Raw genomic sequence first — 12,036 nt, 5'->3', positions numbered from 1 at the left:
ACCAGGCACCCTCAATGGGCTTTGGACTACAACTCCCAACCGGACCTGCCAGCAGAAGGCAGGCGGGATGGAAACAGCCGTCCAAAAGGTCCAGCCAGCTCCAGAGGCGACCCAAGGCTGCTATCCAACGGGGCGCTGCTCCAGGCATCTGAGTTGCCCAGTTCAAGGGAGCTGGCGGGACTAAGAACCGGGGTTCCTGAATTGCAGGGGTTGGACTAGATGAGCCTGGAGTGTCCTCTTCCAGGATTCCTCTTCTGGCTCCCAATGCCAGGGCTGGAATGTCTCCCAAAACTGCCCCCCCTTTCACAAGGAGCTCTCCCCCCCCCCCGTGTCTTAAACTACCCTTTGACTGGCAACCATCTCCAATCTCCTTCCTGGACAATCCCAACCAGAGAGGCTTTAGATTCTCTAAATCTACTCAGGAGTCCCATTGTGGTTTCAGGCTCTTTATTGCAGCTTGTAAAACAGTGATTTAACTGCACCCCCCCCAACCTCAGGCTTTTATCTACATTATTTACACAATTAGTTCTGTCTGATTGGCCGATTCTGCTTCCCTCCTGGAGCCTGATTGGTCTTTTCCTGCAGGCCAATCAGTTGTTGCATTCTAGGATCCTACTTGCCTTTTATTCTAGGATCCAAGCTTAGTACATAACCTTCTCCTTCCTCCGTGTCCCCAATTCTTAAATAGGCTTTATTTCAAAACAGGGTGGGGGGTAGAGATGGCTTAGTCTTCCAAACAACCCTTTATCTATTAGTTAGTAGACAAGCTTCCCAGTGCAAGGAGAGGAAAGCAGACCCCTGAGCCCAGCCTGGCCCCCCACCAAATTCTGCCCGCATGCCTTGAGGCCCCAAGGTGGGCGGAGGAAGGCCTGGAGGGCAGCTGCTGGCTGGGACTTTGATTGGGGCAGGGTGGGGACACAGGGAGAGGGAGACAGGAAGACCGGCCAGGGGGTTTCACTGGGGGGATTTATTCACATTGGTTTTCTATCCAAACCAGGCCTGGGCCTGGGCCTGGGCCAGCTTGCCAAAAATCTTAGACCCTGCCAGGGTGGCGAGGACATGGCTGACCATTGGCACCGTTTATGCATGAGCCATAAGGGCCTTCTTTATGGTACATTTGTAATCTGCGCAGATGTGGACTGAGCCATTGGGCTTGACAGGTGTGATGACTTGGGTTTTCTCAGGGGGCATTAGGCACCGGCTCGAGCACTCCTTGCTCCACAAGCCGGTCTAATTCCACTCCCAGCCACTCCGCTCAACCCTTTGCTAAAATCCTGCTCTCCTCCCTCCTCTCCGTCTCAGAGGCTGGGCTTTCTGTCTCATCTCAAGGACCGCCAAAGCGCCCGCAATTGCCTCTTATCTTCCACCCAAACCGTCCATGATTTTTATCAATTCGGGCTAATAGCTTCTCCAGATTTAACACAGGCCTGGTGTTAACTGTTTTTGAACTGCCATATTAAAAATCTCCCTCTCCCTTGTTCTCAAAGCAGCCTATTTTCCAGCAGCACCTTATCAGTTTGTCAAGGTCACAGAATAACTCTTTCCCAAGAGATCCTGTTTCCTGCATTTTTCCAGCCCTCCCTCTTCCTTCCAGCCTGATCCCCAACACACATAAGATGTTTAACATAAAATCCAATTTCTCAAATTAAGATTCGAATTAAACAAATGAACCAAATAATTACTTTGAGCGGAACCATAAAAAAGAAAATAGAAAGAATGTGTCCAAGAGGACATAGCAATTTAGGTGTCCAGATAAGAGTGGTTGTCTTGCAGGAATCCAATTCTGTTTAAGTGGCTCAGAGTAGAAGAAATATTTTTCTTCAAAGAGAAAAAAACTTGTCCAAACCTGTCTTGATTTTAGCTTTTTCAGGGAGATCTAAGTCCTTTTAAGAGCTCCAATTGTGTTAAGAACATTAAAAATGAAACCAAACTTTCATAAATCCCTCCGATCACACTCTTGGCACTGAAATAGTTTCTACCCTGTGAGAATTCTCTGATGGGAAATGAAATTGTTGCTTTGACTGAAGCTCTTTCCTCATTCCACGCACTGTTAGGGTTTATCCCCTGTATGGATTTTGTGATGGGATGTGAGATTTTCTTTCCTGGTGAAGCTCTTTCCACATTCCAGACACTGATAGGGGTTTTCCCCTGTATGAATTCTTTGATGGGAAGTGAAGCTTATTTTCCAGGTGAAGCTCTTTCCACATTCCACGCACTGAAAGGGTTTCTCCCCTGTATGAATCCTTTGATGGGAAGTGAGCTTGGCCCTGTGACTGAAGCTCTTTCCACATTCCAGGCACTGACAGGGTTTCTCCCCTGTATGAATCCTTTGATGGGAAGTGAGTTCAGAGGTTGTCCTGAAGCTTTTTCCACAATCCAAGCAGTGATAGGGTTTCTCCCCTGTATGAATTCTACGATGGGAAGTGAGATTGTACCTGTGACTGAAGCTCTTTCCACACTCCAAGCAGTGATAGGGTTTCTCCCCTGTATGAATCCTTTGATGGGAAGTGAGCTTGGCCCTCTGTTTGAAGCTCTTTCCACATTCCAAGCACTGAAAGGGTTTCTCCCCTGTATGAATTCTTTGATGTGAAGTGAGATGGGCACTCCGATTGAAGCTCTTTCCACATTCCAAGCACTGATAGGGTTTTTCCCCGGTATGAATTCTTTGATGTGAAGTGAAACTGTGCTTTCTAATGAAGCTCTTTCCACATTCCACGCACTGAAAGGGTTTCTCCCCTGCATGAATCCTTTGATGCAAAGTGAGTTCAAAGCTCGTCCTGAAGCTTTTTCCACATTCCACGCACTGATAGGGTTTCTCCCCTGTATGAATCCTTTCATGGGAAGTGAGATTGGCACTCCGAGTGAAGCTCTTTCCACATTCCACACACTGATAGGGTTTCTCCCCTGTATGAATTCTTTGATGGGAGGTGCGGGAGGAGCTATCAGTGAAGCTCTTTCCACACTCCAAGCAGTGATAGGGTTTCTCCCCTGTATGAATCCTTTGATGGGAAGTGAGCTTGGCCTTCTGGTTGAAGCTCTTTCCACATTCCACGCACTGATAGGGTTTCTCCCCTGTATGAATCCTTTGATGGACAGTGAGATTGGCACTCCGAGTGAAGCTCTTTCCACATTCCAAGCATTGATAGTGTTTCTTCTCAAGGGGATTTCTTTGATGGGAAGTGGCATGGGAGCTCTGACTGAAGCTCTCTCCACAGTCTGAATCCTGATATGGCTCCTCCACTGTGTGGATTTCGTTGTGGTCTCCCTTGTTCTTCATTTCCAATTCATTACCACCTGAAACTAAGAGGCAAACGGATTAGAGTCTCGGGAAGAAGTGCAGTCCCAAATTATGGAACAATGCTAATTAATGCTTGGGAGAGGCGAAGAACTGAAGGGAGTTAGGACTTCCGGGTTAGCGTCTCTGGTAATGGCTGAATTCCTCTGACCGGGAGGAATTCGCTTCGTGGAAATTAGGGTCTGACCGCCACGGCGAAGGCAGGGACCCACAAAAAATCACAGGTGGGTGAAGCCTGTGAACGTGGGATTCGGCTGGCACCTTTTGCGCCTCCCCTACTCGCAGGGAAACCCAGTTTCGGGGATCCGGAGCGACGTGGGGTGAGTGGCGCGGTGCTGCGAATTGACTGCTTCTTTCACGGAGTGAAGCCACATTGCTGTTGCCGGAGAACGCTGACTTTTTCCTGTGGACAATTCGATTTTAAAACAACTACCCGTGAGTAGAACGGAAAATTGGATTTTTAAACGTCTTAATTTGGTACCGAAACGGGGAGGTTTCAAACAGGAAGTCCGCCCTCCCCTTTTGTAAATAGACTGGAGCAAAAAAGCTACAAACTAACGTCTTGGAAAGCTTTCCATAAAGGATTAAACTTCCATTGGCTAAAATCATCAAACCCCCCTTGGAAGCAAGAGGAGAGGGGGGAATTTTTAGACCGCACAAGCCTGCAGGAGAGAGTGAAGAAAGTCAAATTACCACCGATCTGGCAGAATCCGAGACCAGGGAGAAGAGACGGTGGAAGAATATTGGAAAAAGTTTAAAATCTATATATGGAAATAATGTAAAATTAATGAATGTTAGAAAAATGTTGGAAGGAAATTATATGGCTTTAGTAGAAATGCTTTAAGGAATTAAGCATAAATAAGTAATTATAATTTTAATGGAAAATAAGGTTAAAATATGTTAAGATAATCATATGACAGTAAATAGAGAAAGATGGAAAGGATTTGCTGAAACAATTAATAGAAATGGAATAAAAAAAGGGGAGGTGCGAGGAGGTTGATAAAACAAGGGAATGAAAGAGAGGATATTGAGATGGTATGATGTGTGTTTTTGAACTGATTTTGCTTTTTTTAATGTGTTAATGTTGTGTCGTGTATTGTATGTATATTGTATTGTATGTTTTCTTCTTCTTTTTTCTTCTTTCTTTTTTATAAGGTTTAAAAATAATGAATATTATTTTTTTTAAAAAAGAACTGAAGGGAGTTAGATGTTATAATGTTCCTTTTGTTCTGTAAAAATGTCTAGTTTCCTATACAAATTAAGTTGAATATTATATGTTTTCTCTCTCTAGTTTTTAAAAGTACAGCTTAACCTGGTAATGTCATTTTGTTCAAATTTAAATATGGATCTGTACTATCTTCCTAAATAAAATGTGCTTTTATTATTACCGTATTTTTCGCTCTATTGGACACACCGGAGCACAGGACGCACCTAGTTTTTAGAGGGGGAAATCAAGGGAAAAAATATTCCCCCCCCAGCCCCAAAGAGCCACGGACAGGATGCGCACAGCCTGTCCGCTTCTCCTAGAGCTTCTCGGGGCTGCGGGGGAAGCCTGGGTCCCCCCCCCCAGTCCCAAAGAGCAAAGAAACCAAGACAGCAAGCGGGATCCATAGCCGCACAACCTCTCCAGCCAGAAGCTAAACCTCTCCAGCGCGGCTAAAGAAGACAAGGCAGCAAGCGCGATCCATCCCGCTCGCTGCCTTGGCCTCCTCTTTAGCCTTGCGCAGCATCTTTAGCCTTGCGCAATGGGATGGATCGCGCCCGCTGTCCACCGGGGCTGGACTAGATGACTCCTGGGGTTCCCTTCCGACCCTGCAATTCTATGACCACGGAAGGTGTTGGGGGTCTCCACCACTGGAGGCTTTTAAGCAGCGGTTGGGCGACCATCTGCCTGGCGTTCTTTAGCTGTGATTCCTACATTGTGAGGTGGCTGGGCTAGATGACCCTCGGGTGGACCTCCCAACTCCCAAGACCCGCGCGAAGCTTGTGTGTGGCTCTTGGGGGTTTTTCCTGCCTGCCTCCCCCCCCCCCTGCATTCGCTCCAAAAGACACACAGACTTTCCCCCTTAGTTTTTAAGACGGAAAAAGTGCGTCCTATGGAGCGAAAAACACGGTATTTAAAAGGTGGCCAAAGTGGGAAAGTTCCCTGTCCAAAATTAAGATATACAGTGTTACCTCGGGTTGCATACGCTGCAGGTTACATACGCTTCAGGTTACAGACTCCACTAACAGTGGCAGCAGGAGGCCCCATGAGCTAAAGCGGTGCTTCAAGTTAAGAACAGTTTCAGGTTAAGAACAGACCTCCAGAACGAATTAAGTTCTTCACCTGAAGTACCACTGTACTTAAATGTTACATTACTGTGAGAAGTTACAGGGGACGAGGCAGGGGGCCTTCTCGGTAGGGGCACCCACCCTGTGGAACGCCCTCCCATCAGATGTCAAGGAAATAACTATGTAACTTTTAGAGGACTTCTGAAGGCACCTCTGTATTGGGAAGTTTTTAATGTTTGATGTTTGATTATGTTTTTCTATTTGTTGGAAGTTGCCCAGAGTGGCTGGGGCCACCCAGTCAGATGGGCAAGGTAAAAATAATAAAATTATCATTATTGTTACTACAGGGTTCACTGCCTGAAATTCAAAAAGCCTGGCTCTTTTCTGGGATGGAGTTTGTTTGGTTCAGTCGTGGAATCTGTGCCATCTCCAATGCCAAGCGACTCTTTGGTCAACCAGAGAGAGACAGAAGGAAGAACAAAAGCAGGAAACTTGACTGAAGCTACTTCAACACCTCAAATCACTCTGAATCCTACATTTAAGAAGGCCTGGGCAGTTCAGACAGCCTGATCATGGTTTTAAACGGCAGAACTGGAGGAAGAATAGTCACAGGGAAAACAATAAATAGCCATCCATCCAAGGTTTGCTGTGGGAGTGTTAACATCCCAGGTGCTGTGGGTGGCGCTGTTGAGCCCCATCGAAATATCAGAGGTTCGTCACATAGAGAGGTCTTTAATTACAAAACAGATAGGATGATCCAATAGGGAGCCTTACCGAGAGAGTCCAAGATCCCACGATTCTCCTCCATGACTTCCTTATGGAGAGCTCTCTGGTCAGGATCCAGCAACGCCCACTCCTCGTCTGTGAAATGGACAGCCACATCTTCAAAGCACACTGGACCCTAACAGAACAGGAAAAAGGCTGTCCTCCTAGAGAACATTCACTTGGCTCTGTTGTTTTCTACAGCGGCCAGACCCCTCTCTGCCTTCCTCATCCCTCTCTCCTGCTGCAGCTTCTGCCTCGGAGTCTGGGCTGCTCTCTGCCACAGACTCCCTCTGCTCCCTGAGCCCTCTTCCCTCTCCAGCTTCAGACCCCTCCTCCTCCTCCTCCTCCTCCCAGTCGGCTCCCTCTTCTCTGGCTCCTCCCACCATTCCTCTGCATCCAACTGTGTCCAGCCAGTCTGCATCCAAGCAGTCCTTCCCCACAAGGCTCCTTCCCCCTACCTGATCTGGGTCCACAGCTGCTGCCTCCCCTCCACCACCATGAAAAGATGAAGGAGCAGGTCTTGGTGGCATCATTCCGTCACCTGGGAGAGACCAAGGTAAGTGGAAACCGTGAGCGCCTGCTTCTCTCAGAGGTGAAACAGTGCATCTCTCAGTACAGATGGGGCTTCGTCCAAGTCTCCCCTGCTAGCTTCCGGTTCCGCTTGGCCTTAATGGAGGCAGCGGGAGATCGTTGGAGAAGGAAAAACAAGGATGACTGAGGGTAATTCTTCTTGCAAGTTTCCCCCAGGGACAGGGGGGAACGGGCTTCACTCCCAGTTTGTCTCGGTACCAGGTTCCGGCTCCGGCATGGATTGCGGGAGGCAGGGAGGCGCTGAGTGCAAAAGCCCTTTGCCTGCCGAAAACCCTCCTTCGCCACCATTAAGAAGCAGAGGTTCTCCTGTCAATCAGAGCTGAATTTGGACTAATGTACAGGCGTTGCTGGAAGAGATGAGCTCATAAACTGCGGAATTGAACCAGCTGCAAGGTCTTTAAGGTTTGAATTTGAGAGTAGACTTCATTTGGTGCAAAAGACAGTGAGTGGGGGGAGGGGAGCCTATGGCTTCTTTATATCAAGTTTTCTTCTCTGCATTAATGAATTGGCAGCCCACAATTGGATACTAGTTCAAAATATATATGTACAGGTGAGCAGGGATGAAACTGGATTACAGATATGGAATATAACATCAAATGGAACTGTGTGTGTAAAAACAAAAAGGAAAAAGGGAGGGAAGCTCTATTTTGCAAATTGTTTACGATGGAAAATTAGAGGTGATTCTTCCCCATCCTTTATTATATACAGACAACTGAATAATGTTAAAAGGACTTGGAATTTAATTTAATTTAATTGGATAAATGCACATTTATCTTACGCCAGACAGGGATGTAAGGAATCTGAAAGTTGTGTGGGAGCTAATAAGGTTCATTACTGAGTCATTTGCAGTCTGACGGATCCCTCTCCTTCCCAGGCAGAGAAGAAAAATGGCAAAAACTGATTATTTATTGGGACAGTGTGATTTTTGCAGCTGCTGTTAAAGTTGCCAAACAACGAAGCACAGGACAGAGCGATGGAGAATTTCTGAAACCACAATGGGATATTAGCTCCGTCCAAGGAATAATGGAGAACAGCAACAACCAGGAAAAGATAGACAGAACATTTTACAAGGACAGGAAGAAATATCACGAACAGAAAGATTGCCACACACAGGAAGGGTAAGGATATCGCTGGAGTGCCTCACTTGTAGTTTTATATATTATTTGATGTTTCCATACGAATGGAAGTCATTAATACTGCAGTTGTATAAAGGATTAGCTTGACAGGAGTGTAATTGAAATTAATAAGATTTTGGAATGGAGAAATCAAGAAAATCATCAAACCATCAGTTTTAGCATGCGGGGAGGGGCACCTATATTATATAATTTGGTATCTTAAAGATTGGTATTAGTAATTGTATTGTAATTTCACATTGTTATAGGGAGGCTATTATTGGACTGTAATCGTAAACTAATCAAAACTATCATAAACGTCTCCCCTGCTGACTACATTTGTACATTTGTACCCATTTCATATAATAGTTGTGCAAAAATACATCTCCCCCCCCCCGAGCTCTGGGCTCCAGGTGTCTTCCCTCAAAAGATGCAAATAACTCAGAGATTAGTTTCAAAACTAAGAGAATGTGACAAAACGGGGGAGAAAACACTCCTTCCTCCTTACCCAGAGGCCTCACTCTGGCGTCCAGCGGAGTCTTCTCTGCCTCAGAAGAATCAAGACCCCTTTCTGCCAAAAGATCCTTCCTCTGAAAGAGCAGCAAGGATTCAAAACAGAGAATGGGGAGAAGGGTTAGAGAAGGAATGGCAGAGGCAAGCGCTTTCGGGGGAGAGAGGTGAAAGCTGCTTCCTGCTTCTGCTAGACTGGTGTCTGGGGTTGGCTGCCAGGACCATGAAACATTGGTCCTCAAGGATCTTCACTGGCTCCCAGAACGTTTCCCAGCACAATTCAAAGCCCTAAACGGCCTCAAAGGCCCAGTATACCCAAAGGAGCGTCTCCATGAACTGAGGTCCAGTTCTGAGGGTCTTCTGCTGATTCCCTCACTGTGATAAGTGAAGTTACAGGGAACCAGGCAGAAGACCTTCTCCACAGTGGCCCCCACCCTGGGGAATGCCCTCCCATCAGGTGAGAAGGAGATAAAAAACTGTGTAACTTTTAGAAGACATCTGATGTCTTCTGATGCTTTTATATGTGCTGGAAGGCACCCAGCCACATGGGTGTCATAAATAATAATAATAATAATAATAATAATAATAATAATAATAATAATAATATGCTTTCCAAAAAAGGAGGGGCCATTAGGAAATGATTTGGGAATACTCTCCCTCCTCTTTGGAGCCCCTTGGGAGCATCCAGAAGAAAGTCTCTCTCACCTGCTGCTCTGCCTGCTTCCTCTCCTCTGCCTGACTCAGGAGGAAACCTTCGGCCAGGGCCACCGCCTGGGAACTGGTCTCCGCTCCGCATTCCCTCACCCAGTTCTCCATCTCCAGAGGAAGGACAGCCAGGAACTGCTCCAAGATCACCAGGTCCAGCATCTCAGCTTTCGTGTGTCTTTCTGGCTTCAGCCATTGATGGCAAAGGTGGTAGAGTTGGCTGCAAACTTCTCGTGGTCCTTTGGCCTCCTGGTAGCAGAACTGGCTGAGCTGCTGGCTCTGCACCTCTGAGCAAAGGGTGTCCTCCTCAACCAGGATCTTCTGCATGGAGTTTTCCCAGAATTCCCCACTGCTCCCCATTTCCATGGCATGGCCTCTTCCTGCTTCAGGGCCAGCTGAGTCTTGCTCATCCATCAGGGCTCTCCGGAAGTCTCCAAGAGATCGGAAGGAGCCCCTTGGTCCTCTGCCAAGTTCTGTGGGTCCTAGTGCGAGGTGCAGAAAATCGTATGAATCAAACCACTATTCTATTGTAAGATGAAGAGGAGAAGAATGTTTCCTGAGGAAGCGTGGATGAGTCTTGCTAGGAACCAGGGCTGGATTGCACCACAGCTCAGACTCCAAGCTGTATGGGGGGAAAGGGGGAGGGAGAAGTCATAACTGTGAGTGACAAGTGAGTGTAATCTGGAGCCAAGGCAACAGTGGGGGTCCCTCCCAACCCCACTTCATAGTCCAGAGCTTCGCCCCAACCCAGCCATATCTGCTTGGGTGGCTTGGTGAGCAGCAGGGCCCATGTCTAGCTCCAGCCACCGTCCCTTGGGGACTTCCTGCTCTGGATCCGAGGGGACGGTGGCAAGGCCCTCTGGGTGGAACTGCCCTGGAAGACGCCTCAGAAACCGGACTTTCCGTCAAATAAAGAATTAGGCAGGGGAAGTGGCCGACATAAGGAGATTTAGTAATAGAGAAGGGAAGCTTTGTGGTGTTTCCCTCTTAATATACTTATCCCTCACAATTATGTCCCTCTTAATATACTTCTCCCTCATAATTATGTCCCTCTTAATATCCTTCTCCCTCATAATAATGTCCCTCCTAATATCCTTCTCCCTCACAATAATGTCCCTCTTAATATCCTTCTCCCTCATAATAATATCCCTCTTAATATACTTCTCCCTCACAATTACCGTATTTTTCGCTCTATTGGACGCACCGGACCGCAGGACGCACCTAGTTTTTAGAGGGGGAAATCAAGGAAAAAAATATTATCCCTCCCCCCAGCCCCAAAGAGCAACGGACAGGCTGCGCGCAGCCTGTCTGCTTCTCCCAGAGCTTCTTGGGGCTGCGGGGGAAGCCCGGGTTCCCTCACCAGCCCCAAAGAGCAAAGAAGCCAAGACAGCAAGCGGGATCCATAGCCGCACAACCTCTCCAGCCAGAAGCTAAACCTCTCCAGCGCGGCTAAAGAAGAAGACAAGGCAGTCCAGGGCAGGCACTCACTGCCCTGGCTTCCTCTTTAGCCTTGCGCAGCATCTTTAGTCTTGCGCAACGGGATGGATTGCGCCCGCTGTCCATCGGGGCTGGACTAGATGACTCCTGGGGTTCCCTTCCAACCCTGCAATTCTATGAACTCGGAAGGTGTTTGGGGTCTCCACCACTGGAGGCTTTTAAGCAGCGGTTGGGGGACCATCTGCCTGGCGTTCTTTAGCTGTGATTCCTACATTGTGAGGGGGCTGGGCTAGATGACCCTCAGGTGGCCCTCCCAACTCTATACAGTCCTACAATTCTGCGGCAGGAGATCCACAGCCACTTAGAATCATAGAATCATAGAGTTGGAATAGACCACAAGGGCCATCGAGTCCAACCCCCTGCCAAGCAGGAAACACCATCAGAGCACTTCACACAATGCCCACACCATCAGAGCACTTCACACAATGCCCACTCCCAATTTTCATCGGAGAGACATGTGGCCTCAGTGTCTAGGCAGGTACCCCCCTACCTGCCACTCTTCCCCCACCCCACTTAAGCTGAGGGAATTCCTGCCCAGAAAAGCTCCCAGGTGAGGCAAGGGTTAAGATCTACCTCTGGTAGATCTCTTGCGGCTGGAGAGGCACGCAAGGCTAAAGAGGAAGCCAGGGCAGCGAACAGGATGGATCGCGCTTGCTGCCCTGGCTTCCTCTTTAGCCTTGCGAAGCCTCTCCCCCCCCCCCCCCCAGAGGCTGGAGAGGTTGTGCAAGGCTTCTCTAGAGGGGAAAAGCCCGCAAGAGCCACGCGAAGCTTGTGTGGGGCCCTTGAGGGCTTTTCCTGCCTGCCTCCTCCCTGCATTCGCTCCACAGGACACACAGACCTTTCCCCTTAGTTTTTAAGACGGGAAAAGTGCGTCCTATGGTGCGAAAAATACGGTATGTCCCTCTTAATATCCTTCTCCCTCATAATAATGTCCCTCTTAATATGCTTCTCCCTCATAATAATGTCCCTCTTAATATACTTCTCCCTCATAATTATGTCCCTCTTAATATCATTCTCCCTCACAATAATGTCCCTCTTAATATCCTTCTCCCTCACAATAATGTCCCTCTTAATATCCTTCTCCCTCACAATCATGTCCCTCTTAATATCCTTCTCCCTCATAATTATGTCCCTCTTAATATCCTTCCCCCTCATAATAATGTCCCTCTTAATATCATTCTCCCTCACAATAATGTCCCTCTTAATATCCTTCTCCCTCACAATAATGTCCCTCTTAATATCCTTCTCCCTCACAATTATGTCCCTCTTAATATCCTTCTCCCTCATAAT

At 47.6% G+C, this 12,036-nt stretch overlaps 2 protein-coding genes across 3 annotated transcripts in view; both read right to left on the bottom strand.

Annotated features, from left to right (window-relative positions):
- Positions 1–12,036, bottom strand: part of LOC310712893 (zinc finger protein 213-like) — a 356,206-nt gene that overhangs the window by 264,658 nt on the left and 79,512 nt on the right. The gene's annotated exons all lie outside the window — the stretch shown is intronic.
- Positions 457–10,719, bottom strand: LOC310712855 (uncharacterized protein). Of its 2 annotated transcripts, XM_083516276.1 has the most exons (3): positions 6,790–6,894; positions 6,341–6,467; positions 457–3,300 (listed from the first exon to the last, which is right to left on the bottom strand). In XM_083516276.1, exons 1-3 carry the CDS (start codon positions 6,862–6,864, stop codon positions 2,051–2,053), a joined length of 1,452 nt encoding a protein of 483 aa, XP_083372402.1. In that variant the 5' UTR covers positions 6,865–6,894; the 3' UTR covers positions 457–2,050. The 2 variants fall into 2 exon arrangements, with proteins under 2 accessions (XP_083372402.1, XP_083372403.1); XM_083516277.1 differs by lacking the exons at positions 6,341–6,467; positions 6,790–6,894 and adding an exon at positions 10,686–10,719 and having other exon boundaries at positions 457–4,917.

The sequence above is a fragment of the Podarcis liolepis genome, assembly GCF_965112155.1.
Source record: "Podarcis liolepis genome assembly, chromosome: 7".
NCBI classification, from domain to species: domain Eukaryota; kingdom Metazoa; phylum Chordata; class Lepidosauria; order Squamata; family Lacertidae; genus Podarcis; species Podarcis liolepis.
Note: the sequence above shows the minus strand (reverse complement) of the source record. Positions and strands in the feature narration are given on the sequence as shown.

What these genes read in the sequence shown, in the direction of transcription:
- LOC310712855 (XM_083516276.1), bottom strand. Translation starts at nt 6,864, where the DNA reads ATGATGCCACCAAGACCTGCTCCTTCATCTTTTCATGGTGGTGGAGGG. An exon ending in CAGCTGTGGACCCAGATCAG is followed by an intron (nt 6,468 to 6,789) that starts GTAGGGGGAAGG and finishes CTGTTCTGTTAG; the next exon opens with GGTCCAGTGTGCTTTGAAGA. An exon ending in TGGGATCTTGGACTCTCTCG is followed by an intron (nt 3,301 to 6,340) that starts GTAAGGCTCCCT and finishes TTTGCCTCTTAG; the next exon opens with TTTCAGGTGGTAATGAATTG.